This window comes from Anopheles coluzzii, chromosome 3, assembly GCF_943734685.1.
Source record: "Anopheles coluzzii chromosome 3, AcolN3, whole genome shotgun sequence".
Taxonomy (NCBI): Eukaryota; Metazoa; Arthropoda; class Insecta; order Diptera; family Culicidae; genus Anopheles; species Anopheles coluzzii.
The window spans coordinates 89,058,946-89,083,352 of NC_064671.1; the positions used below are offsets into that span (position 1 = coordinate 89,058,946).

General features: G+C 45.7%; 5 protein-coding genes across 7 annotated transcripts; 4 read left to right on the forward strand and 1 right to left on the reverse strand.

Moving 5' to 3' along the window:
• The first annotated feature begins 7,406 nt into the window (after positions 1-7,406).
• On the forward strand, positions 7,407-10,909 carry LOC120957897 (L-threonine 3-dehydrogenase, mitochondrial). Its single transcript, XM_040380333.2, has 3 exons — positions 7,407-8,031; positions 9,811-10,335; positions 10,414-10,909. Exons 1-3 carry the CDS (start codon positions 7,878-7,880, stop codon positions 10,818-10,820), a joined length of 1,086 nt encoding a protein of 361 aa, XP_040236267.2. The 5' UTR covers positions 7,407-7,877; the 3' UTR covers positions 10,821-10,909.
• A 717-nt stretch (positions 10,910-11,626) lies between these two features.
• Positions 11,627-14,470, forward strand: LOC120957642 (uncharacterized). Its single transcript, XM_040379946.2, has 2 exons — positions 11,627-12,406; positions 13,632-14,470. The coding sequence occupies exons 1-2, from the start codon at positions 11,661-11,663 to the stop codon at positions 14,455-14,457; spliced, it is 1,572 nt and encodes a 523-aa protein (XP_040235880.2). The 5' UTR covers positions 11,627-11,660; the 3' UTR covers positions 14,458-14,470.
• Positions 14,471-14,508: 38 nt separating this feature from the next.
• Positions 14,509-16,639, reverse strand: LOC120959057 (caspase-1-like). 2 transcript variants are annotated; one of them, XM_040382200.2, is made up of 2 exons: positions 16,103-16,639; positions 14,509-16,033 (listed from the first exon to the last, which is right to left on the reverse strand). In XM_040382200.2, the coding sequence occupies exons 1-2, from the start codon at positions 16,162-16,164 to the stop codon at positions 15,214-15,216; spliced, it is 882 nt and encodes a 293-aa protein (XP_040238134.2). In that variant the 5' UTR covers positions 16,165-16,639; the 3' UTR covers positions 14,509-15,213. The 2 variants fall into 2 exon arrangements, with proteins under 2 accessions (XP_040238134.2, XP_040238133.2); XM_040382199.2 differs by having other exon boundaries at positions 14,509-16,036; positions 16,103-16,628.
• Positions 16,640-16,979: 340 nt separating this feature from the next.
• LOC120957730 (caspase-1-like) lies at positions 16,980-18,211 on the forward strand. The gene is made up of 2 exons (XM_049608440.1): positions 16,980-17,111; positions 17,188-18,211. The coding sequence occupies exons 1-2, from the start codon at positions 17,068-17,070 to the stop codon at positions 18,020-18,022; spliced, it is 879 nt and encodes a 292-aa protein (XP_049464397.1). The 5' UTR covers positions 16,980-17,067; the 3' UTR covers positions 18,023-18,211.
• A 99-nt stretch (positions 18,212-18,310) lies between these two features.
• On the forward strand, positions 18,311-24,021 carry LOC120957729 (prominin-1). Of its 2 annotated transcripts, none has more exons than XM_049608438.1 (8): positions 18,311-18,768; positions 19,968-20,134; positions 20,210-20,363; positions 20,439-20,509; positions 20,583-20,818; positions 20,898-22,913; positions 23,048-23,104; positions 23,341-24,021. In XM_049608438.1, the coding sequence occupies exons 2-8, from the start codon at positions 20,123-20,125 to the stop codon at positions 23,384-23,386; spliced, it is 2,592 nt and encodes an 863-aa protein (XP_049464395.1). In that variant the 5' UTR covers positions 18,311-18,768; positions 19,968-20,122; the 3' UTR covers positions 23,387-24,021. The 2 variants fall into 2 exon arrangements, with proteins under 2 accessions (XP_049464395.1, XP_049464396.1); XM_049608439.1 differs by having other exon boundaries at positions 20,454-20,509.
• The last annotated feature ends 386 nt before the right edge of the window (positions 24,022-24,407 follow it).

Sequence of the window (24,407 nt, forward strand, 5' to 3'; positions counted from 1 at the left end):
AATAAAAAGCATAGCTTCAGCAAATTATTTACCCCTTTTGATCTACATTCGTTAAATTATCGTATCAAATGGCTGTGAGCCTACAAAATACACGCCAAAGTTTAAAAGATTTTCAAAATATGGGCTGAAAAATGTATCTTGTTTAACAAAAAGATTTGAAAATTGTTTAAATGTAAACTTCTGGGTGAAAGGTTCGAAGTTGATTGATCATCTTATTTAGAGAAAAATTTGAATTAAACATGTCACTAAATGAAGTCACCAAAACCATTCTTTCATTTTAAATTCTTGGGATTTCGTTCCTCACATCAATCGACAATCATTTTTACTTGCTTCTCAAGATTTCATCACCATGATTTGATGCCATTCATTAGAGAATGTCTCTTAAGCTATGTTACTCTCAGCTTAAGCTTAAGCTGTGGTAGGTTCCAAAATAGTCGCAAAGAAAACGAAGTGAATTGCCTAATTTCATTGTTAGCCAGCCCTTCACATACCGAAGACACGAGGTGATTCATCATTATTGGCTAACTATTCCTTCACAATACGTCATACGTCGCAAAAATAATCGAGAGGACACTAAACCCTTTCCACACTTTACAAAGCCCACAATTACCACTTCCTTGAGCTGCCTCACATAAGTGGGTGCTGTCCTAGAAAAGAAAAAAATGGAAATAGAAACAACAATGCAACAAAACAAGGCGATTTGTGTGGAAAGATTTAAATTTGCTTCCTCTCCCTCCGGATCGGTGCTTAACTTCCGCGCCAAACACGCTGGTCATTGACAGCAAATGGTGACAATTATTAGTAGTAAAGCGTTTGGTGTCCATTTTTCCACCCAACACAATTCAGCCTTTGATTGCCACACACACACATACTAACAAACGCACGGTAATGCGCCTCAGTGCGTTCTTTCCTCAAAAAAAGGGCAATGGTGCCTTTCTAAGACAGGTGCAAACCACTGAGCTTGTGAGTGTCTTTGCGTGCATTTGAATCTTCAAGTAAACGTTGCTCCATTCCTTCCCCAGCCTTCGGCAGGGTGTTAATCGTCCGGTTCCACCCGATGCGTGTGGTTGCGAGTCCATCACCTTGGCGCAAATCGCAGAGCCGACAAGACGACACACAGGGCAGGGCACGGGGCAAGGCGTGTTTCGCAAAGCGTCCGTAAGGGTTTTGGCTCTTTCTAAACAATGAATTCGAAATTAAGGAAAATGGTAATTTGCCTCTTTCTTTAGCCAAGCACAATGAGTGACGGACTTGGTCTCCCCCATGGGGATGGCAGCCCATTCGCCCACTGAAGGCCAAACCTTCCCAGAAAGGTGTACCGAAGGGTAACGCTTTCCTAATCGCCCTCACCATGCCGTGCGCAACCGTTTGGGTGAGTTCCGTTTGACCTACGACCGTGTGTCATGATGGCGAGGGCGAGCGACATCAGAGCCCGCGTATGGAGGGCCCTGGCGAGATGGCTAAATATTTGTCAAACAATGTGCAAAACCATGGCGCTTGCAGGTTCAGGGCTTTTTGCTGTTGTTGTTTTGTTTTGTTCAATGCACACCCACACGTGTGGCGCAGGGCCGGATGCAATCAGGGCCCTCTTGTTCGGCGCTGACCGTGATCGTGTTGAACCCATCCGAGAGACTAATCTTCATAATCGCTTTATTTGGAGGCAATTTGGTTTGACTTTTCTGTTTACGGTGATTGAAGCGACCATTGTGCGCTACCGTTTGGATGCATTTGGATGCAATCTTCACGCAGCGCCACAGAAGAATGACATGGGTTGGGCATGGAAATTGTATCGCTAAGCGATCGTGAAACGAGCAGGTGCATCAATTTCAGGGCTGATCGTGGGATCAATGGTAAGCTGCGATAGTGCGATTAATTGTTCAATGTTCAATTCACTGAATGGTTTGAAAGTAATGTATTGTAACCTGCATGGGTATTTAATTTCCTTGATTGCTTGACGAAGAATGGTGGCAACTTAAATGCATGAAAGTCTCGATAAGATGTAGATGTATCAATACCATCTAGGTGTCTAGCCTGTACGGAGACTTTCTCGTACGCTGTATAGAGTTCAGGTAGGCGCAATGGCTTCCGATGTTACCTCACAGCTTAGACTATCGGATAACAGTATACTTCCATAATATTGGTATAATATTGGATACTTCTCATGTGTTCACGCGATTATAAGGTGGTAGCAAGAATGCAGGAATGCAGGATGTCTGAAAATATATAGAGAAAAAGATGTCTGATTAAACTTTATGCTTAAGGTAACGTGCTGTCGCTAGAAGGATGGAACAGTTGCTTTCACACTAGCTATCAAATAATCTATGGGAGAGGATCTATTACCACCTTCATCCTTCTTCTTCTTATTTGGGGAAACAATTGTGGCTGTTCTACACCTGTCTTTATCACGGATGGATTCGGCCATCAGTGACTTACAGATAGCCCGATACGATAGGACCAGTGCGTTCAGGTCAACTGTACTAAGTGGCTTAATCCACTCTGATTGCTGTTTTTTCAGTAATTATCAGGTGATGTACGCTGATGTAACAAACAATTCCAGGTATGTTACTATTTTTATCAGTGCAGTAACGCATGCTACCGTGTCCAAAACACAATTCAGAGGGGGTATGACATCATATACACGTTTTATATTTTGTCCCTTATGAATCATGCTTCTGAAACGAGATATGGACATCGTCCCAGACTCCTATCTACTCTTACATAGGCTTAACACACGGGTTACCGGTTTTCTGGGAAATATAAGTTGCTTATCCCAAAGCATGTGCAATTGAGCAATTTAGAGGATGTTTTAAGTGAAAATATGTAAAGTTGGCGTTTTCGTAGCCTTCTCGCATCAAAACTTGCTTCAGATCCAAGATGTATTGTGAAGTCGTTTCCGCACGATAGCGTATACAGTGGAACCCCTCATAACGAGTACTCCTTATAACGAGTTTTTCGCATAACGAGTGAGGCATTGGAACGCATTAAACTCGTTATGAGGGGTTCTACTGTATGTCACCAGTTATTTGGGATGAAAACGAGTGAAATTCCATAAAGTTAAAATGAGGAATATAGAATGCCTTTACAAAATGTGATCCGGTTCACGTGACAAATGTAGGCTGCCTCGAAATGAATGTCAAAAATGTTCCTATTCAATTGCTTGTGAATATGGATCCATATACCAATTCCGATAGGACAGAAACATCCAAATTCATACCTTTTAGATCTCTAGGGTCATTAGCAACCATAGCTATTCCACCGAGCAAATCTTGGTCAAGAACTCATTTAAATGTTTACCTGTTCTTCCTAGAAACCAGGAAGAAGCAATTAAAACCCGTACATCTCCATGCAGGAAGTCCAATTATCTAAACGAATCTGTCGCCGAAAACTTCTTCAAACAGTTCCAGCTCACCCAAAGAGTCACACGCTCGGTGCAATCAACCATTGACCTGGCTGGAGCTGGCGCGATGGTGGTGATGCTATGATCCCAAAGCCCAGTCCACCGTAGTGACCTCTTCAGCTGCCAGATCGTATCGGCATTGTACCCGACGCATCGTCCAAAATGCAGATGCGCATTGTATAATCGAGCGAGTGGCGCTTCCTTCCTTCCAACCGTTTCGTCTGAATGGGAATGGCACCGGTCTGAGAGATCGTGAGAACTGACCGACATCCAACCGAACGACACCACGCACAATACGCCGCAGGTTCACGGCGTGCTCGTTGAGGGTAATGTGGTCATAGCATCATTTGTTTTGTTTTGTGGTCAATGTCAGTCGTCGAACTTGTGCTGACGATCACTGCCATGAACCACAACGGACGACGATCTTCAAACCGTTGTAGTGTCCCATCCCCCCCCCCCCCCCCCCCCCTACGATCGATCCACGTGTGGACATTAGCAAATCGGTTTTACGCAAAGCAAGTACAACGAATAGTAGAAGAACACTCCAAACCCCCCAAAACAAGTCACTCCCACAAATGACGCGTTACTGGCTGAACCATTATCTAACAGCATCAGGCGATTTTGAGCCCCCCAAAGATTCCAAACGGCATAAAAATAACTTCTCGCGCGACGACTGATTGACAGATCGTTTCACCACCACCGCCGCCACTGTCGTTTATGCTGTTCGGCTGGGGGAAAAATAAAACATCTCCAAGGAAATCCCGGGAACAGTGACTGTCCTTCGGCAAACGGTCGGCAGTAGATCATATTTTTGCGCACTTCCGATTCCGCCAACCGCGCAATAAGAGCTGTAAGACACCCGCGAGTAAGGGAGATGTGTTTGGTGTGGCAACCGTAACTCAACGGTGCCATATCGTGGCTGCGAACGTTCTAAACACTATCTTTTTGGGGGTAATAAAGGGTTTATGAGTTTTTAATTCACCTGCTTCACCAGTGGTAATTAGACGCCTCGTTGTCGGGCGTGAACGGAGCACAACGCGCTATCTGTTGCGTCACAAGTGCGCACACACGCGGTAGCAAAAACGGTTTCCATGGCAATAGGTAATAGTCGTTCATTGCGATCTGCAAGCACTGGATGATCTTTAGATCCAGCAGCGAACTCTGGCAGCGAAATAAAAAGCGGTAGAAAAGTGGATGCCTCCAGTGGTGAACGATTTTCCACCCGAAAGATTCTGGGCACAGTTGTATGACCTCCCAATAGGGTGTGCTTCTGGAGGATATTACGTGGTACGATTTTTGCGCCCGTCAAGGTCCTGGTGGGGTTTATCTTTATGGAGCATCCTTCAATTGAACTTTACGTAAAGTAGGCATTTGATCAAGTGATCGTGTATTGCGCTTAATGCACGATGCTTGCATATTGCATCATATTGCATTAGCCATGTTAACTAAGCGACCCTGAAAGTGGAGGTTACGTGCTCGTGAGGATCCAAAACACTTCTTTTTACTCTGTAGTACGTTTGGAAACTAAAGCCATGATAGATGTACAGAAATTCCACAGCCATGAAATTGGATGAGGTAATCTACAATTTTGGACCAAACTAGATTACCGTTAATTGTTTAATTCTTTATTGTTCTTAAGTTATTGGCCAAACAAGCATTGAGCATTGAGCATTGAGGTAAAAGAAAAAAAATAAATAGCTATATTAAATTAGAACACAACAAACAGCAAATCAAACGCTGTACACACGATTTAAGACGGAGCAACGAAAACTTAGAGTAGTACCAATCAAATATCATGTAACACTGATTAAATTTAAGCACCACCGCTGTCTCAGAGTCGTTCTCGCTGTATGTACGTCTTGTAAGGTCAGTTCTTATTAGTCTGTTACTTATTAGTCATTACGAAACATTCTAAGAGGGACATTTATATTGAATCTAGCCAATATTTCGGGTGAATCTATCCTACCAACAATAACCTTGGACATTAACGTACATTGGGCATTATCACGTCTTCTAGCAAGTGTGTCCAGACCAAAAGAACAAACAACGAGTATGGTACGATGAACGAGGGGTTACATTACACCACGGTGTGAAATGCAAGACAATACGCGTAACTCTCTTTTGGACAGCTTCTATCCTATTAAACGATATACAAAATGCACACCAAACTACAGAACTGATCTCGTGTCATAGGACTCATAGGTCTTACATAGAGTTAACAAGCAATGTGGATCATCGAACTCTCTCGATTCTCGAAGAATACATCCTAGCATTTTATAAACTTTGTCTAAAATATCACAGTAATGCTGTCGAATATCTAGTTTTCGGTCCATGGTCACTCCTATACCGTATTGCAGCGCGATAGTTGAGTCCCTGATATACTATAACTATAATTTATCGGACAAGCTATTCTAAAGAACGACATTGACATACACTTAACAACAGAAATTGTCAGGTCGTTATAGTAGTTGCACCAGTCAGAAGAAAAAAACCATTAATCGATCTTTGCAGAAAAAGAGAGTCGGAAGTGTTCTGGACGACACGAAACAGCCTAACATCAGCCGCAACGGGAACATCAAGGTCCCAAATTGCTGCCTTGAGGAATGCTAGATGGACTTTCAAATGCGTAGGAGGAAACATCATCGATCTGTTCATGCTAGCTGCGTCTTATGTTAATACTTCCTGTATTTGTTCAAATTTTACACCCCGAGTTCCTGGATCATCTCTGCCAGTGTCTTGTATTCACCTACATCTCTGTTTATGTGTGATTTAATCAAATATTTCGTCACCTTCGTTGTCAAGTTATTATAAAGTCAACGAAACAAATATTTCCATACCAATTTTATGCTTCTAATGCCAATTCTTGGAAATTGAAAACAATTCTAATATAATGTATACTTCTGCTCAGATTATGTTTTGTTTTTGATATTTACATTGTTGTTTAAAAAAACCCCGAGTTAAACTCAAGCTTCTCTGACGATAACGTAGATAGTAACGGTAATAGAGGTTCCAGTTGCAGAATGCCACACCACTTAATTAAGCTTACGTTGCAAGTCACGCTTAGTTACGTTGTTGCTCGTCCCGGTGGCCGAACTAAGCAAGTAAGAAGAGCTTCAAGAGAACAAGTGTGATGGTCGCATGTGTTTTCGCTTTCATCCGAGATGTTTTGTTGCTATTTTGGTAAAATTTTGCCAAGAATATTTTCCATAATTTTTATGTTTATTATTGCTCTGATTTAATTTATATTGCTTCCAATGCCTTGATTATTTGCGTAAAGAAAATCTTAACAATACATACAAAAGAACAAATATTTTGACCACCAAAACGCATGAGCGGGCGCATGGTTCTGCGACAAAGATCATTCCATCTCGCCCGGTGCGTCATTGAGCGACGCAATTTGCAACAAACTCAACCCTCTCCCCCCGGGTCGGCCGAAAACCGAAATGCACCAGCAAAAAATGCTAATACGAGCACGCAGTACTCCATCATCTTCTTCTCTCTTGCATGCACACTGCACCGTTGCAACAAACGTGCAACAGGGGGAACCTGTTCTCTAACGCATATGTAGTACGGTGTTGCACTCTCGCGGTCGGGCGGTTTAGGAAGCGCAACATATCCATGCCGGCCAAGGGCAACACGTGCGTGTGTGTGTGTGCATGTGGGGAGAATTCTAACCACGATCAAATCATCCCACAACCCCGCCTGACGACAAGACGCTCCGGAGCGGCTGTGTCGATAAATTCGCCAGCACCGCAGTAACTCGAGGCGGGCCACTTGTGGCCGCATGGTCATCCGCTTGCGTACACATTGCCAACGGGCGAAACACACAGCCACACATTGTAGTCGCCACAAGTACGGCTGCGCACGAGAACACGAGCAGCAGGCGGCAGGACACTCTCGCTCGATCACCCTCATGCCCCGCAAGTTCGACCAAACACCGACAGGGTCCGGCGCGCGGTGTCTCCATGGTCGCGCAAAAATATGCGCGCGCGCGCGCTCCGGTACGGGAATGCCGTTGGGGCAAGCTTCAGTCCAAAGCCGCGACTCGACCCGAACGGACTCGCTCTCGGTATCGATCCCACACACATCTCGGCAGACAGACACACCCTTCCTTCCACGTGCCACCCTCCGACTGGTCCTGTCCGCCCAACAGACACATCCGCGGGCCAATTTAGTAACGACACAAAAAAAATCCCCAAAATTGGTACCATCAGCCTGTGTGTGCAAGTGAACGTGTGTTTCTGTGTGCGCGCGTGTGTATGTGTGATAATTTCCGAATTTCGGGTTCTCCATCATTACCTTCTTCCCGGGGTCATCCACCAAATTGCAATCGCGTCCCGTATCGTCCGATCAGTTTCGGCATTCCTTTTTCGCTGTTTCGCGTTCGTTCGTCCGTTGATTTATCGACCGCGGCCAACCATAAGGACGTCGCCCCGGCAAGCTCGCTAATCACTGCACTGCACAGGCTTCTCGGGCAAGGATGCTGCTACGCAAAGCGACGGCCGCAATCGGCGGATGTTTGCGCCAGCAACTACCACGTGATGTGGTGGTGCCGCTAGTGACCGCACACCAGCACCAACGTCGATGGGTATCGAACGGTGGACGAAAAACGCATCCCAAAATTCTCATCACAGGTGAGCCTCGTACGCACGGCCATTCTCGTGCGTGAACGGACCGCGAACATATATGTACCAGTTTAGCAGGGGCGAGCCCCTGCCCCAAACGCTCGTTTCGTTTAGCTCAATTGAGCGCTCAATTGGGAAGTAAATTATGGTGCAAGGTTAGCGTACAGGCGTATACGCACACGCTGCGCTTAGGATCTCGTCCGTAGCGTCCGTTGCTAGGGGGAACAGTTTCTAAGCACCGACACGGTGTCGGTTCTTGGCAGTTGTTTTTCCCCACTTATTCCCACACTGCCCGAAGTGCCGAGCACGTACGGCTCAGTTGGTTGGAGCAGGCGACGCTCTCAGTTGGTAGTTCCGTAAACGAATGTCGCCTTTTCGCAAGAGAATATTCAATAATGTGTAACTTTGTTGCAGTGAGAACTGCCGGTTGAGTGTTGCAGTTCATCTTAAATGTTCCTTCGGTCGTGCGTGTGTGTGAAGGGAACGGTTGTTGGAGGTGAATTTATCAAAACGTGTCTAACGTACTTCCAATCCCTACTTGCATGGTCAGTTGCATAGCAACTGAATAAATAGACATCTTTCAGGCAAACGTTATGTTTACGTAATGAAGATCGCTTGTTTATTACTTGCATTGCTGCAAATGTGCATTGAGTGTAGTATGATCTAACTTACAATTTTTTTTCCATGATCATGCAGTATTTCATGGGTTTTTTTCCTGTTGCAAGTTTCAGTTAAAAAAAACCCTAAGCACAAAACCGGCATATTTGTCCATTTTAATGGACGCTCAGTACGAACAACGATTGGGTGTACAGTCAATTGAAATGTATCATATTAATGCCTATGTAGACAATTTCAGCGAAATGGGAGAATGGTTCAGGCTCTCAACTAAAGCAATGAACTCTTTAGGGTTGCATTCTAGGAAAGTACATGATTCACGTGTTCTTTTTGATGATCACTGAGCTATCTGACAACTGTTTGATTCTCTTGTGTTAAGCAAACACCACAAACATATTGCACAGCTAGCTCTTTTATAATACAATGTATGCCTTTCAAGATTCTCAGAAATTACAGCTCAAAATTTCAAAGTAACAAGTATCGATAAACAACAATACTACATTCCTGAGATTAAATACATCTCAATGTAATGTCCGTCGTTGGCATAAATTATTTAAAGTGAATGAGTCCGATTGGAGGGTTCAAGAGTTTTGAAAAAAAATGTTGGGATTGAGTAGCTAGCCGACGTTAAATCAATCGTCCAAATTGAGTGAATTGAATCACTGCAAGGATTCGGCTCACTCACTCAGAATGCCCACCACTATAGTGTAAACGGTCTCGATTTCATTTTGCCGAAATTGTCTACATAAGCTTTAATATCCTACTTTTCAAGTTTAATGCTTTTATCGAAATTTTTAACGGATTGTTATTGATCTTTGTACGGGGTTTGTTTAATTTTTACCAGATTTGTTGAAGTCCCTGGATTTTTTATACTTCTGACAATTTATTGAATGTATCTTATTTCCTGCGTTTAGTATCTTTAGTTCTATTGTTTGATTTGTATGTGATATAAGGACATCATCAAAATATAATATTACTAAAAAGGTCATAGACGTTTAGGTTCTGTTTCTCCTTCCTTACAAGAGTAATATCCCACTCTATTCTAGTACGTATAAATAAACAATAGAGACGTCAATATGATTTAACTTTAAGCTGACAATAAACTCCTCATGAACGAAATGAACCAAATGTATTAATTGCCTCGATCTTCGTCACACAATTTTCTCACCCAAGGTGGACTCGGACAGCTTGGGGTGGAGTGTGCGAAGCTGCTGCGCAGCCAGTACGGCGAGGAGAGTGTCATCCTGTCCGACATCATCAAGCCGAGCAGCGAGATCGTCAACAGTGGGCCGTACATCTTTGCCGACATTCTCGACTTCAAGGGGCTGCAGAAGATCGTGGTCGATCATCGCGTCGACTGGATCATCCACTTTTCCGCGCTGCTCAGCGCGATCGGCGAGCAGAACGTGCCGCTCGCGGTGCGCGTCAACATCGAGGGCATGCACAATGTGCTCGAGCTGGCCAAACAGTACAAGATGCGCATCTTCGTGCCGAGCACGATCGGTGCGTTTGGCCCGGACAGCCCACGCAACCCGACGCCCAACGTGACGATCCAGCGGCCGCGCACGATCTACGGCGTGTCGAAGGTGCACGCGGAGCTGATGGGCGAGTACTACCATCACAAGTTCGGGTTGGACTTCCGCTGCCTACGGTTTCCGGGTGTGATCTCCAGCGATCCACCCGGCGGTGGCACTACCGGTAGGATATAGAAATCAATGTTTTTGTCCAGCCAGTGGAATGTTGCTGTAATTGTGCTTGTTGTTTACCTATTCTTAGATTACGCCGTGGCCGTGTTCTTCGAGGGATTGAAGACGGGCAAGTATCAGTGCTACCTGAAGCCCGACACCCGTCTGCCCATGATGTACATCGAGGATTGTTTGCGCTCGCTGCTCGAGTTCATGACCGCACCGGAGGAGAAGCTACAGCGCCGAGTGTACAACGTAACTGCCATGTCTTTCACGCCCGAGGAGCTGGTGGAGAAGCTGTCCAAGTATATTCCCGAGCTGCACGTAAGCTATCGGCCCGACAGCCGACAGCTCATTGCCGACTCGTGGCCACAGATCTTCGATGATAGTGAGGCGCGCCGGGACTGGGGATGGCAGCACAAGTACGATCTGGACAAGCTGGTCGACCTAATGGTGCGCGATGTCACCGAAAACTACATCAAAAAGGCGCCAAACTGAGACTGAGCGCTCGATGCGGCAGGGTGGCAAACGTGCTCTGTTATCGAGCGTTGCAATAAATTGGCAAATAAAATTGATACAAATGGAAACGCTGGTAGCATCACTCACTAGTATCCGAACAAGATCAATTTGTGTTCTACTCGTGTTCGTGGAGAACAATATCACTCATGATGTATCAAATACCGACTATCAACAAACAGACTTTTAATCGTTTTATCAATTGCTATCGCTACGCAAGAGCCGTCAACACTTTAAATTTGACCAATAACGTGGTATGACGAAATCGCTTGATACCGTGGGACCGTGGTATCTAACCAACATCATAAATCTTTTGGCAGCACGTGCGGAAAATCGCCAAATCATTGTTTCCTGTTTGTTTGTTTTTTTTCACACATCAGACCAGCATTTCTGGCACTGAAAACCTACATGCTACAATAGCTCACTTACTCATAACTATTCCAGGTAACTTTTGAAATTTATCAATAGCTATTTATACTGATATCCCTCAAAACATTGTGAACGTGTTTTGTTTCTATTTGGATTCTTAAAACAATTTTGATGTTACAGAAGTAACTTCTTTAAAAAAAAACAAGTATTTTAAAGTGCGAATGAACAATTCAGAATAGTGGAAAGAATTCAATTTATATGACAGTAGCATTTGTTCATAATTTGCTCCAAAAGCAAAGTGCGCCTATTTGAATTTTTGCCACTGTAATCATGAAATATCTTATCAGTGTAAAACAAAAAAAAACCCTGATAGTAGCAATTTTGGTAGGAAGTATAAGCTGTCGGTTGTTGGAAGTTTATCCACACAAGGAAGCAGATAGTTGAATAAAGGTGATGGATTCAATCCTGGAGTTCGAGCTGAAATCGTACGACACGACGCATCCAAACCGTGGCATTGCAGTGGTCATAAATGATAGTGAAAGGCGAGAAGGTTCGGAAAAAGACGTACAAGATGTGGTGGCTACGCTGGAGGGTTTGAAATTTAACGTGAGTACCTTCCAGGATAACACAAAGAAAGAGATCAAAAAAGCTCTATACAAAGTGGCCCGCGAGGATCACAACGAAAACGACTGTCTGGTAATTGTGGCGATGGCCCACGGAAAGAAAGATCATATCACGCTGAAAAAAGAAAAGCTGCGAATCGACAAACTGTGGGCTAGTTTTGTGGGAAACAAGTGTCCTTCATTGATTGGGAAACCGAAGCTTGTGTTCATTCAAACGTGTCGCGGTGATAAAGTAGACTTTGGAGTAGCTTCGCACGAGACAGATTCGACACCCTGTTCAGTGGATCCTGCACCTGGTATTATACCAATGTATGCGGATCTGTTGGTGATGTACTCATCCTACGACCGTCACATATCGGTTCGCTGCAAGGACAAAGGATCCTGGTTCATACAATCGCTTTGCATAGTGTTGCGCGCCAACATTGCCGGAAAGGAGCTTATCAGCTTGCTAACCCAAGTGTCCTACATCGTGTCGTGCCAAACATCCATCACGTCCGACGGGGAAACGGTTAAACAAATACCGTCTATTAACTCAATGCTCACGAAAGCCTTCTACTTTGTGCCAAAACAAACTCAGCAGATAAGCTGAAAGCTGTAAAGCATTTAGAAAATAAATGAACTCCAAGCTATTTTATGTTGCGATGGCTCGGTTGTTTTGTTCTGAATTCTTCCGAAACATAATTAAACAATATTTGACTGCCTTAGCCATCATACATATCAGTCAGTGATGTATATAGATGTACAGGTAGTCCCCAACCTCTTATACGAAGATTTGGACGAGGATTAAATTTGACAGTTCTTTGAGCAAATTGTACTGATTTGACACATGAATTGTAAAATGCCAAATAATTTCCCTTTGATTGAATGTTAAAAACCATTTCAACAGGTTTAAAACTGCTGTAATAAGTCAGCAGGCACCCTTTACTAGCAAACTCACGAGATTCGACTTACGCGGAAATTCGTTTACAGCCCCAATTAACCGTTTATCTCGGGGACCGCCTGTGCTATGCTAGATAAGCTCATTTCCTTTGCAAACAATTGATTTTATCTTTTTTCTACTAAATTATTGATACCTCTCGAAGCATTTTGATAAAAATGCAGATAGACATTCAACGAATTTCATTCAAATTCAGACATTCAGAGATTCATAGAAAGTTCGCTCATTGATCAGTTCTAAGAATCAATTACGGCTAGTGAAGCCTAAGATAATACCAAATTACAGTGGCAAACATTACTTTAAGCGCACCCGTATGTCTATGCTAAACTTAAACTAGATGAAAGCTATTATCGATTAAGCTGAGCATTTTTGGTAATTTATTTATCATTTTGATGTTTATTTTTTTGAAAAATTGTCAAAAAGCTCGTTGGCGTGCTGCATAATTAAGACCCTAGTTTTGTACCTTTAATGCTCTTATTTGCTTCCACTGGAGATGTTAACGTATGTGTTTAAAGTTAGATTATTCGAACAATTGTGAAGGAGATGTTAATTTTCTTATTTTTACAATAAGTTTAAAATGATCTAATTGATCACAACCAAGCCAGTATTGAAGTAAGATAGACGACATTCAACAGGGGAAAAAATCTATAGCGACGAGTCGGTAAAACAACATTTAAACAAAGCTGTTGGAATTTGTCATATTTTGACATAGATTGCTTACTTAACTTTCAATTATTTGTCAAATACCAATATTTGCTTGAAAAGGTGTAGCGCTGATACTAATTGCTGCCACTGTACTCATCGATGGTCTTATCAATTTAAAACAAAAAAGAACACTGATAAAAAGAAAAGCGGCAGGAAATAAAAACTGTTCGTCGCCGTTCACAATCGGTGTTCACACACGGTAGCAGGTAGTTGCTTGGAAGTGATGGATTCAATGCTCGAACTCGAGCTGCAGTCGTACAAAACGAATCATCCCAACCGTGGCATAGCAGTGGTCATAAATGATAGTGAAAATCGAGATGGTTGGGAAAAGGACCTCGAAGCGGTAGAGACTGTGCTGCAAAGGCTGAAGTGTGATGTGCGTACGTTCTGCGATAAAACAAAGCACGAGATCAGAGATGCGCTGCGCAATGTGAGCAAAGAGGATCACACCAAAAGCGACTGTCTAGTAATTGTGGCGATGGCACACGGAAATAATGATAAGATCACGTTGCGAAGAGGTGAAATGCATATTGACGAACTGTGGACTGATTTTGTAGGGAACGGCTGTCCCTCGCTGATCGGGAAACCGAAGCTTGTGTTCATTCAATCCTGTCGCGGTAATAAGCATGACTATCTAGTTGGCGGGGCTGCGGTAGATGCGGTACCGTCTCCAGAGAAACCAATTTGCGTCGAAATACCAATGTATGCGGATCTTTTGGTGATGTACTCATCCTACGATCAATACGTTTCGTACCGTGACAAGGAGGAAGGGTCCTGGTTCATACAGTCACTTTGCCAAGTGTTGGGTGCCAACATTGCCGGGAAGGATCTTCTCACCTTGCTGACTCACGTGTCCTATCTTGTATCGGTTCGATCTTTTCTGATGGAAAGTGAAGTGAATATGGTAAAATGTACCGGTGTGCTGAAACAAATACCGTCAATTAATTCAATGCTAACGAAAGCATTCTACTTTGTGGACAAATAGTGTAGCAGAATAGTTGGAAGTTCAAATACAGTTGGAATAAAACATGCAATATAAGCGGTTTTCTTATTTTATTTTAACAAAAGATACGTCCAGTAGAAATACATTTTTGGAATGTGGCACACTCTAAATTTCTAGTCAAATGTACCCCCTTTACACTTTTGATAACCTCTTCCCGTTTTGTATCACTACGTTTAGCGCGATATCTTTCTTTGACTGATATCATTTCTGAAATCGCTTTAATTGCTTACGCATGAAATTTCTTGGAAACAGGCCACCAAAAACCTCTTGTCATGTTCAGTGACGGCATTATCGTAATCTATTCTGCAATGGAACAAGCTGAATGGATAAAAAACAACAAAAACCTTAAGCAATGGACAGAAAAAAGAATGTATTTATGGATCAAGTTATTATTTATTCCCTGGAAAAATACGTTCCTGGATTCCGCTGATGATATAATTACTCGAATTTATCATCGTTCTAAGATAGAAGAACTCCTCTGACACCTCCAGATTATCATACCATTCCTGTGGCCTTGCCGAAGATATCCGTGATAGTTCCAAATACATTGAAGGTATTAGTAAAAAATCTCATGATCCCTGGGAATTCTTACAGATATTACAACTTTAGTTCCTGGACCATTTCCCTGAATGTTATGAAAACAGAGAGGCTACATTTTACGATAATTCTCGCCACACCATCATGACGGACATTCGTCATTCGGAAGCAAACTTTTTGGTCTTTATTATGGTGTTTCTCCTATTTTTTTGGCCTCAAATAGAGCAGCTTGGTTAACATGGACACCATACAGGGCATCTGCTTCTTTGCATCTATTTTGGCATTATCCGGAACGTTCGACTGATAGTGATACGCTACCCGGCGCGAAACGGCAGTCAGTATGTGCAGCAGCTCCTTGCAATGGGCACTCGCCCCAAGCTCGGCACAGAGCGATTGGATGAACCAAGACCCCTTGCTCGGATTGCGCCACGAGTAGTGGCCATCGTACGTGGAGTACATGACCAGCAGGTCTGCCATGGCCGGAATAACGTATCGCATCGAGCCCGGTGACGATTGCGTATCGACGGAATCTATGCTTATGGTTGCTTGAATAACGCCTTCATCAAGCTTCTTGCCTCGGCAGGCCTGTACGAAAAACAACTTCGGCTTACCGATCAACGATGGACAGGCGTCGCCAATGAACGGTTCCCACAACTGGTTCTCTTCGTATGACTTATCGGAAGCGTACAGTAGATTATTTTCTTTGCCGTGCGTCATCACCACCACCACTAGACAGTCGCTGTGCGAGTGATCCTCACCGGCAAGCTGCTTGAGCGCGGAAAGTAGTTGCTTTCTGTTCGGATCGTCCATCACACGCACCTCGAATCCGATTCGTTGCAATACCGTGCTAATATCGGTGCGATCCTTACTGCTACCGTCGCGCACTGCCATGCTGCTAAAGTTCACCTGATTGATGATAAGCGCAATGCCACGCCTAGCATTACTTGTGTCGTAGCACTCGTCAATTCCTACCGGTGCGGCATTAGCAAAACCTTCAGTGGGATGCGTCGCTGCTGCACTACTTCTAGAATGGATAGAAAAAAACTCTATTGCACATTGCTCGTTATGCTCAATTTAAAATCATACTCACAATTGTACCGATTTTGAGTCCAACTCATCAGATGACCCAGAAGGAAAAGCGGAGGAGTCCATTTTCTAAAGCACAAACTGACTATTAAACATATTCACTGTTGACGTTCCGTGACAGACTAACGTGAGACTCAATTCGTACCGTACCACCTACTCAATGAAATTCCAGGTTTATCTTTACGATAGGTCTTATCAAATCAAATTTCAGTTCAGCAGTCATTAAACGTCTCAAACAAATGAAAAGCAGGCCTTGATTTATGGCGAAGTAATCGTATTTTTATTTACAAAAATCATAATTCACATCAGGGCATCAATTGCTTATAATTCACACATTAGTAATCCACTATATAATCAACAATAGTTACTCTGTTCATACGGCATACTATAGAATGGCGATCTACGGGGCCCCTAAATTGGCGGGGCCCCAGGCGACCGCCTAGTCCGCCTACCGTTAGATCCGCCACTGGGGCTCAACTGCCCATTAGTGTCTAAGGCAGGCTTCAACCAGCACCGGTTTTTGCTCCAAATAAGAAGATAAAGAAGTATATCATAAAGATCCTGTGACGTTAGTTATTCCAAACTATGAGATAATGATCCAAAGCAAACCCTACTGTTTTCTCTTGGTATGTAATGGTAGGTAGCCATCATACATTACAAATACGAGTATAAAACACACACTCATAAAAATGACAAAAACCCGAGAACCCGAGCACATTCCGGTCCAGTCAAGGAAGCTTTATGAAGCGTAGACCCCCGGTATTGCGAATCTTCGATCCGAGGCCTCTGATAAAATCATGTACCATAATAAACATGAGAAGGGAAGCACAAAACCGAAGCGAGCGTACTGATAAGCCTTATCGCATGATAGTGATGCGAGCCATGAGGTGGACAGTGCAAATCCAAAAACCCTTCAGTTCGGCAGCAAAGGCTGGCAGAAAGTGAACACTTTGTGTCCCCTCCGTCACGATGGATACCGCTCCGGATGAGATTGACGTGAAGCCGTTTAGCTCGTAAGTTTGTAACGAAACGCGCAGCTTCTATGCCATTCTAGGATTGAATAAAAACAAAATCTTCTTCTTTTTTAAGGCCATCGCCGACAGAACCACCAGCACGTGCTCACAGGGGATCCGTCGTCAGCTCACCGCACGCACTGGCGGCAGTACAGGAAGAAAATTACGACACATCTCATCGAAACCGTGGGACGGCATTGATTTTCAACCACGTGAACTTTGAGTCCAATGCTAAGCGCGAAGGAAGCGACAAGGATCGCGACGAAATTAAAAAGGAAATGCAACAGCTCAGTTTTGATGTGCGAGTATTTAACGACTTGAAAAAGCAAGAACTGCTTGCCAAGCTGGACGAAGTTGCCAAAGAAGACCACACAGAGAGCGATTGTTTCGTACTGGTGATGATGACGCACGGTCAGGACGGTTCGCTGTATGCCGCCGATAAGCAGTACCAGATTGCCGAGCTGTGGGAACCCTTTGTTGGCGATGCGTGTAAAACACTGATCGGCAAACCGAAGCTGTTCTTCGTACAAGCCTGCCGGGGCACCAAATTTGACAAGGGCGTTAAATTGACAAAGATAGCCACGGACACCGTCGATGCACTTTCGTCGTCTAGCCAACGGACGTGCGTAATTCCTACGATGGCCGACGTGCTGGTAATGTACTCAGCCTTCGATGGACACTACTCGTGGCGCAATCCGACCCACGGTTCCTGGTTCATACAGTCGCTCAGCATCGAGCTGAACCAGCACGCCCATCGGAAGGAGTTGCTTCAGCTGCTCACTTCTGTGTCGCGCCGGGTGGCCTATCTGTATGAATCGAACGTGCCGGGCAACGAGCAAATGGATGGAAAGAAACAGATGCCCTGTGTAGTGTCGATGCTTACGAAGGCGCTCTACTTCCCACGCAAATAAAGTGCCGGCTTGTTAAAACGTGAACCGGATACTCAACCAACATACTGCACGCATACTCGACCATTGCTGAAGTCTCTCTTCCTTTGTGTGAGTGTATTATTTTAATCGGTTTTTTTTGTATACAATGTTCTACTCAGGAATAAAGTGATCCATGATGGCAAGCGTTTTCTGCTGCTACCACACTAAAAACTAATAATGTGCATGTGTTTGTGTGTTTCCAATGAGTGCGTAACACCCGTTTCCTGGATCAGGTCCGTATCGTGCACTGCACGTGCAAAAGCAACACACCTGCGTACCCGAACAAGCGGCCCAATCGTGATCCTTCGTGAAGACATGCGTAAGCGCATCCAAACTTCACACCGTCCGTCCGTCCGGTGTTGGTCGTCAGTATACAGGCAGCTTTCGGCACGTGCGGCCGTTCCGGTTCGGTGGAAGTAGTACACACGGTGGTAGTGTGTGGTCGTTTGCTGTACGTTTGGAGCTGTCAGTGTGAGCCGTGTGTGAAACTGTTCAAAGTAATCCTTCATTTTCCAGTGCCCTGTTTCAGATATCTTTGCATGAAGTCTTCCGCGGGGTTTTTATTCGATTCGTTTTCCGTTTGTTTGACTTTTGAAATCCCCGTCGTACCAAGCCCAGCTGCGAGCGAATTTTGCTACCGCCGCGGAATCAATAAAACCGCACCGTGAACGTAATCTAATTAACGCCAGCTCTTGTCGACGTGTCAGCAAGCGGACCGTTTATCAATTGTAAGCTTTTGAGGTCTTGACACTTTTTTGGGGCATAGGGTACACATTAGCTGGCTTCCGCTAAAGAAAGCCCCTTCAAGACAGGTTAAATGTATCACCAGTGCCGAAAGCAGTCATCGATCATAGAGTTGGGAAGCCGCGGGTAGTGTCCAAGGTACTGGCGCTTGCAGCCAGAGTGTGTACTGGAAGTAGGTGTCGAGAGTGTTGGTTCTGGGCATTTTCATATTCAAACCATTTTTTTTAAACTGTAAACTGAGGTTGTGTTATTAGATAGGCTAAAGCCGATTGCTAAGTCTTGCCGTGCTATATGTGTCTTGCAGTTGTGGTGTAATGGATATAGCGCGTTGCACTGATAAGGGTGTTTGGGAGCCAGTAGGTCGTTTTAAGCATGTAGCGTAATATTGTGTGGACTTTTACGGAAATATTTAGATTATTGAAAAGCTAAAACTGATAATCTTCTTCTTCTTTGGCACAACAACCGCTGTCGGTCAAGGCCTGCCTGTACCCACTAGTGAAGTGAGCTTGGCTTTCAGTGACTTATTGTTACCATAGCAGGATAGTTAGTCCTACGTGTGGGAGCACGGTCTATTCGGGGCTTGAACCCATGACGGGCATGTTGTTAAGTCGTTCCTGATAATAAACATCAAAATTCCAGACATCAACCGAAGGGTTTTAAGCAAGAAATAATTCCCGGTGCATAGAAGAAGACTTGCTGTGTTTCTGCCTTTTCACGTGTTTAGCCATTGGCCTGTGTATGTGCTATGCCGCATTGAGTGCTTAAATGAACAGTGAGTATTCACTTGTTACTTGAACGCAGTCGCATCCAAGTTCTAGTCCAGTGTAGAGTTACACTTCAAGAAGCCTTACGCATTGAGCATAGCATTTTGTGTCGCTGGTGCATGTTGAATAACATAGGCAAACGTCTGAGGACACGCAAATATGACTATTGAAACTTTTAAAATTCCCTCAAAACAGAACGTATTAAGAGGAATTCTTTAAACTAAACCATTATTTCATGAAGTTTCGTGCAATTGAAACATAGGACGGCTACCGTATCAAACAGATTAGCCTTGAAGGAGTTCAGCCACACCAATGTTCGTTATCGTTCACCTGAATAAAGCGAAATCATGTAAACATTTCTCAGAACCACGTAATAATTGAATCTTTATCGTTCGTTCGGGGTTGTGGCAAAAAAACAGATATCTTATCATGTTCGCTTGGGCCGACAGTACGTCATCGGTGACACATTGCTAGGGAAGCCTGTCTGTGTTTGAAGTGGAGCTGAGATGAGATCGACCCGCACACACACAACTGCCGCGGACGTTTGATTGCAAATACACTGGGGCTGCCGCAAATGCAAGCCATGGTAGGTAGATGAGTCATAGTCCGCCAGCCAGCAGGTACATACGTTATCTGGGTGGTTTTTTTTTCTATAACCTAGGAGCAATCGGTCGCCATCATTCCACACGACTATCCGGAACCGGTCGCCACCGACAGCTACATCATACCGACGCTCGGACTCTACCACGGCTCGTTCGTCTTCACCTATCTGTCCACCTTTCTGTCCTACATTACGCCGTACGATCTGCCAGTAGGTAAGAGCACCGTGCTGCATACTTCCCCGCCAACGGTGCGGCGGGTTGGGTCGGGTCGTAAGTGTTGAATAATAGTCTACTGCATTCTAGAGCTGCTGCGCGATGCATTCCACACGAAGGTGTCCTTTCTGCAGCTGATACTGGAGGTGAGTACTGCTTCTAAAACTGACGTGGCGCCAAAACTGATCGTTTGAAAATTCTCCCCTTTCCCTTTCGCAGGCCCTCAAGGTTGAGTCGGGCTACATCTGTCTGATAGCGATCTTTTTCCTGATCTCGCTCATACCGCTCTGCTACACGATCGCGTGGGGATGTGCGAAGGAACCGGACGATGATCTGAATCCCGGCCCGACCGTCGATGCCATCATACAGGCGGAGGAGCTATCGCTCGAGGAGTCACTGCACTGTCGCAAAAGTTTCCTCGGTCTAATGCTCCAGGTCGTCATACTGCTGCTGATGTAGGTTGTTTTTTCTGTTGGTGTGTCGAGCTGGTGAATCAATCAATAATCGCGATCTCTCTCGTCGCCTTTTTCCCAGTGCCGGTGTCATAGCAATGTTTGTGACGAACGAACAGATTGCTTCGGCCGTCGATCACACGCCCACCGTCGTGCGGTCTTCATTGCTTGATGCGGCCACGTATCTGCGCGATGCCGAATCGCAAATGCGGTTCGTCATCGCGCAAGGACTTGCCACCGCGACCGAGCGCATAAGGGACGATCTCGAAGCCGTCGACAAGCTGCTGGGCGAACCGATTCAGCACCATCTCGCACTGTTTACCGGCATCGACATCATCTTCGAGTCGATCATTGAGATTAGCACGAGCAGCAGCAACCTGTCGCGCCGTATCCATCTGCTGCAGGATGCACTGGCCCGGGCGGCCAAGATCTCGTACGAGGCGGAGTATCGGCTGGACGAGCTGCAGATACAGCTGACGGTGCTGCAGCGCCAGTGCACGTTTCGCGATCGGCCGCTTTGTGATACGCTGCGCATCAGGAACTTCGAGGACACGGGGCTGATCGACCGTATTCGGAAGCTGCAGGCGGATCGCACGCTTGCCAAGCTGATGGCGATGGGTGAGGCGAGTCGGAACAGTAGCATGCATGCGTTGTCGCAGGAGCTTACGCTGGCAAGGGCTACCTTCCGCAACTATGCTGGAGAGGTGCGCAATGCTACCGAAGATCAGGCAGATCTGGTGGAGGAGCGCCTGGAGGAGCTGAGCAACGATACGGAAGCGACTGTAAGCGTGCTGTCGCAAACGATCGGTGAGCTGGTGGGACAGGTGAATCGGACGGCAAACTTCTCCGACTCGTTCTTCGATCGGTACCGTGAGATTGGTGCGATCTTGTGGTTGGCCGGACTCGCGACCACCATCATGACGCTGCTCGTGACGCTCATTCTGCTGAGCGCGCTTAGCTGTGGCTGCTGTCACGCGGACAATAAGGCGGGCATCACGCTCATCCTCGGCGCTGTTTGCATCTGTATTGCAAGCTTAGCGCTGTCTGGATTCACGATGATGGAGATGTTGCTGGGCGCTCATGGGCAGCTGTTCATCTGCCATCCGCTGTACAACGAGCCGGACTACACTGTGCTGCAGAAGCTGATCGACAAACCGGGACTGATTTACCCAACCGAACCACAGTATGGGATCATCGGGGAGCTGCTGCGACAGGCTGCTCCGGCCGATGCACGATGGTCACAGCCAGTACAGATATCGCTCTCGAAAGCGCTGAACGAGTGTGAACAGGGTCGTGGCTCGTACGGCACCTTTCAGCTCGATTCACTGCTCAATCTGTCCGCGAAAATAGAGCACCGCAAGCGGCCCGAGCTTGAGCGAGCGATTGAGAGTGTGGGCGCTAGCGAGGAACCATTTCTTGGCTTTACCGTACGCATCCAGGGCATACTGGAGGATATGCTGTACGACTCGGACCTCAACATGACGAGCACGCGCATCGAGCTGACACAACTCTCGCCCGACAAGGATGTGCTCACGTTCATCGATCAGCTGCAGCGCGTATCGGCTCAGATCCAGGATGTGGCCACCTCGAGCCGCATGACCACACTTGGGTCGCGGGCCAAGCGCTTGCAGCTCTCGCTGCTGGCACCGCTCGAACAGTTGCGCGGTGACATCGTGTACCATCTAACCGCGCTCGAGCTGCAGCTATCGCCGTGGGCCGCGCAGGTTAATAAAAGCTTGACGCACCTGCGAAACGCGCAGTCCTTCCTCGACACGGACGCGGCTGAGGTGTGCTACAACCGTAGCGACACCTACCGGGCAAGGTTGCGTGGCCACCTGGACGCTTACCGGAACTACACGACCATGGTGCTGAACGATCGATGTGCAAGCTGTCGACCTCTGTTCGACATCTTCGATGCGATGCGCATGCTGTTCTGTCACCACATTATGGATCCCATGAATGGGCTATGGTTTTCGGCGTTTCTGTGCCTGTTTCTGTGGGCTGTGGCGACGCCACTGTCGTTAATGCTTTCCTCCACCTACCGGCGGCTCGAGATACTGTCGACCAAACTGCAACACTCCAACAGCCATCGGTACAAGTGAGTACATCTTCAGAAATCCTCTGTCAAAGCTTCACGATTCGGAGAAAGTTCTGAGAACAGTCCCAGAAACAGTATAGCACCATCAAGAGTATTGTTTTGTAGCATATTATTATGTCTTGTTCTCGTTGCAGTGCACGAGCTTCCGTACGTGAGGATCAGCGAGAATCCAGCCATTGGTCGACGCAACGGTAAGTTACCCTGCCTAACAGCAATGTCCTACTTCTTGTGACCTCTCCTTAGCGCTTGCTTACATCGTCGCTGCAAACCTGCCGAGAGAAGAATACTAACCGAAACATTTCTACCTTCATCCCTTCTGCCTTCCATTACGACACACCATCATCATTCACGTAACCCCGAATTGGCAAACGCGGGACCACCGAAATTGACCCGTTCTATCGTAAAAACCACCACCGTCTCCCACCAGATCCACCGTCAGTGTTATGCCGGACATAGACAGATCTAATTGGTAATCGATTCCCGCGAGATGTGTTTAAATTATCGTATGAATATCCCATTCCTGCTACCTGAAAATCGTCTCATAACCACATGAATCTCCCTGCGAAATCTCCTCCGGGTGGTGAACTAGAATCTAAGTTTAAGCCACGTGCACACTGCCATTTTCCGAACCCTCAATTTGCGTGCAGTAAATGAAAATATTCAGGGTGGCCATAGGGGCGAACCATTCCCAACACAAACTCACACACATACACAAACACAGACAGGCGCGCGAAAGATACGCTTGCATTTCTCTTTCTCTCCTCCCGTTCCTACCCGATCCGATCGAAATGCGCATACGCGGGCTACGCGAAGATCCGTTTCGGTGCATGTTAACGCAATGGCAGAGTCGAGCACGGACGAGGAGCTTTCACACTACACGGCAACCGGCAGCGGCGAGGAGGACGGCACCGAAGAGGGAGCGGTCGTAATTGAGTACATCGAGTTGCGGTACGAAAGCGGCGACCCGACCAACTACCGAGAAAGCTTAATCTAGCGGACCCGGCGAGGCGACGGATGGCGCAAACGCTGTTAATATCTGTGAATAATATTTACCTATCGATTTGTTCGTACATAAAGCGCGATTATATTAGTTCGAGAATGAGTGAAACTTTTGTTTTCAATTAGTTTTTAATTTTTTAATCCGAAATTTACTAAACAAAACATTCGTCAAACAAACAGCACGTCGACGTGACATGGTCCGGTCAACAATTATCCTCCAGGATGCTTGATCCCTAGATCACTAGATCTCCGACAGGTCACGCTTCACCTCATCAAGCCATCGAGTTCGCTGTGCTCCCCTGCGCCTTATGCCGAACTGGGGATCGCTGTCGAACACCTTCTTGGTGGGGCATGAGTCCAGCATCCTCATGAAATGCCCCAGCCATCGTATCCTGCCATTCTTCACCACCGTCAGGATGCTCGGCGCACCGTACAGCTTAGCAAGCTCGTGGCCAAAGATGATCCGGAGGATGCGTCGCTCTAACACACCCAGAG

Bases quoted from the DNA above. Each gene is read 5' to 3' on its own strand.
- LOC120957729 (XM_049608438.1), top strand. The intron at 20,819-20,897 runs GTAGGTTGTTTT...CCTTTTTCCCAG, and splicing joins GTCGTCATACTGCTGCTGAT to TGCCGGTGTCATAGCAATGT. The intron at 22,914-23,047 runs GTGAGTACATCT...TTCTCGTTGCAG, and splicing joins TCCAACAGCCATCGGTACAA to TGCACGAGCTTCCGTACGTG.
- LOC120959057 (XM_040382199.2), bottom strand. From the start codon at position 16,164: ATGGACTCCTCCGCTTTTCCTTCTGGGTCATCTGATGAGTTGGACTCA. The intron at 16,037-16,102 runs GTGAGTATGATT...TATCCATTCTAG, and splicing joins GACTCAAAATCGGTACAATT to AAGTAGTGCAGCAGCGACGC.
- LOC120957730 (XM_049608440.1), top strand. From the start codon at position 17,068: ATGGATACCGCTCCGGATGAGATTGACGTGAAGCCGTTTAGCTC. The intron at 17,112-17,187 runs GTAAGTTTGTAA...TTCTTTTTTAAG, and splicing joins GACGTGAAGCCGTTTAGCTC to GCCATCGCCGACAGAACCAC.
- LOC120957642 (XM_040379946.2), top strand. From the start codon at position 11,661: ATGGATTCAATCCTGGAGTTCGAGCTGAAATCGTACGACACGACGCAT. The intron at 12,407-13,631 runs GCAGATAAGCTG...CGGCAGGAAATA, and splicing joins TTTGTGCCAAAACAAACTCA to AAAACTGTTCGTCGCCGTTC.
- LOC120957897 (XM_040380333.2), top strand. From the start codon at position 7,878: ATGCTGCTACGCAAAGCGACGGCCGCAATCGGCGGATGTTTGCGCCAG. The intron at 8,032-9,810 runs GTGAGCCTCGTA...TTCTCACCCAAG, and splicing joins TCCCAAAATTCTCATCACAG to GTGGACTCGGACAGCTTGGG. The intron at 10,336-10,413 runs GTAGGATATAGA...ACCTATTCTTAG, and splicing joins ACCCGGCGGTGGCACTACCG to ATTACGCCGTGGCCGTGTTC.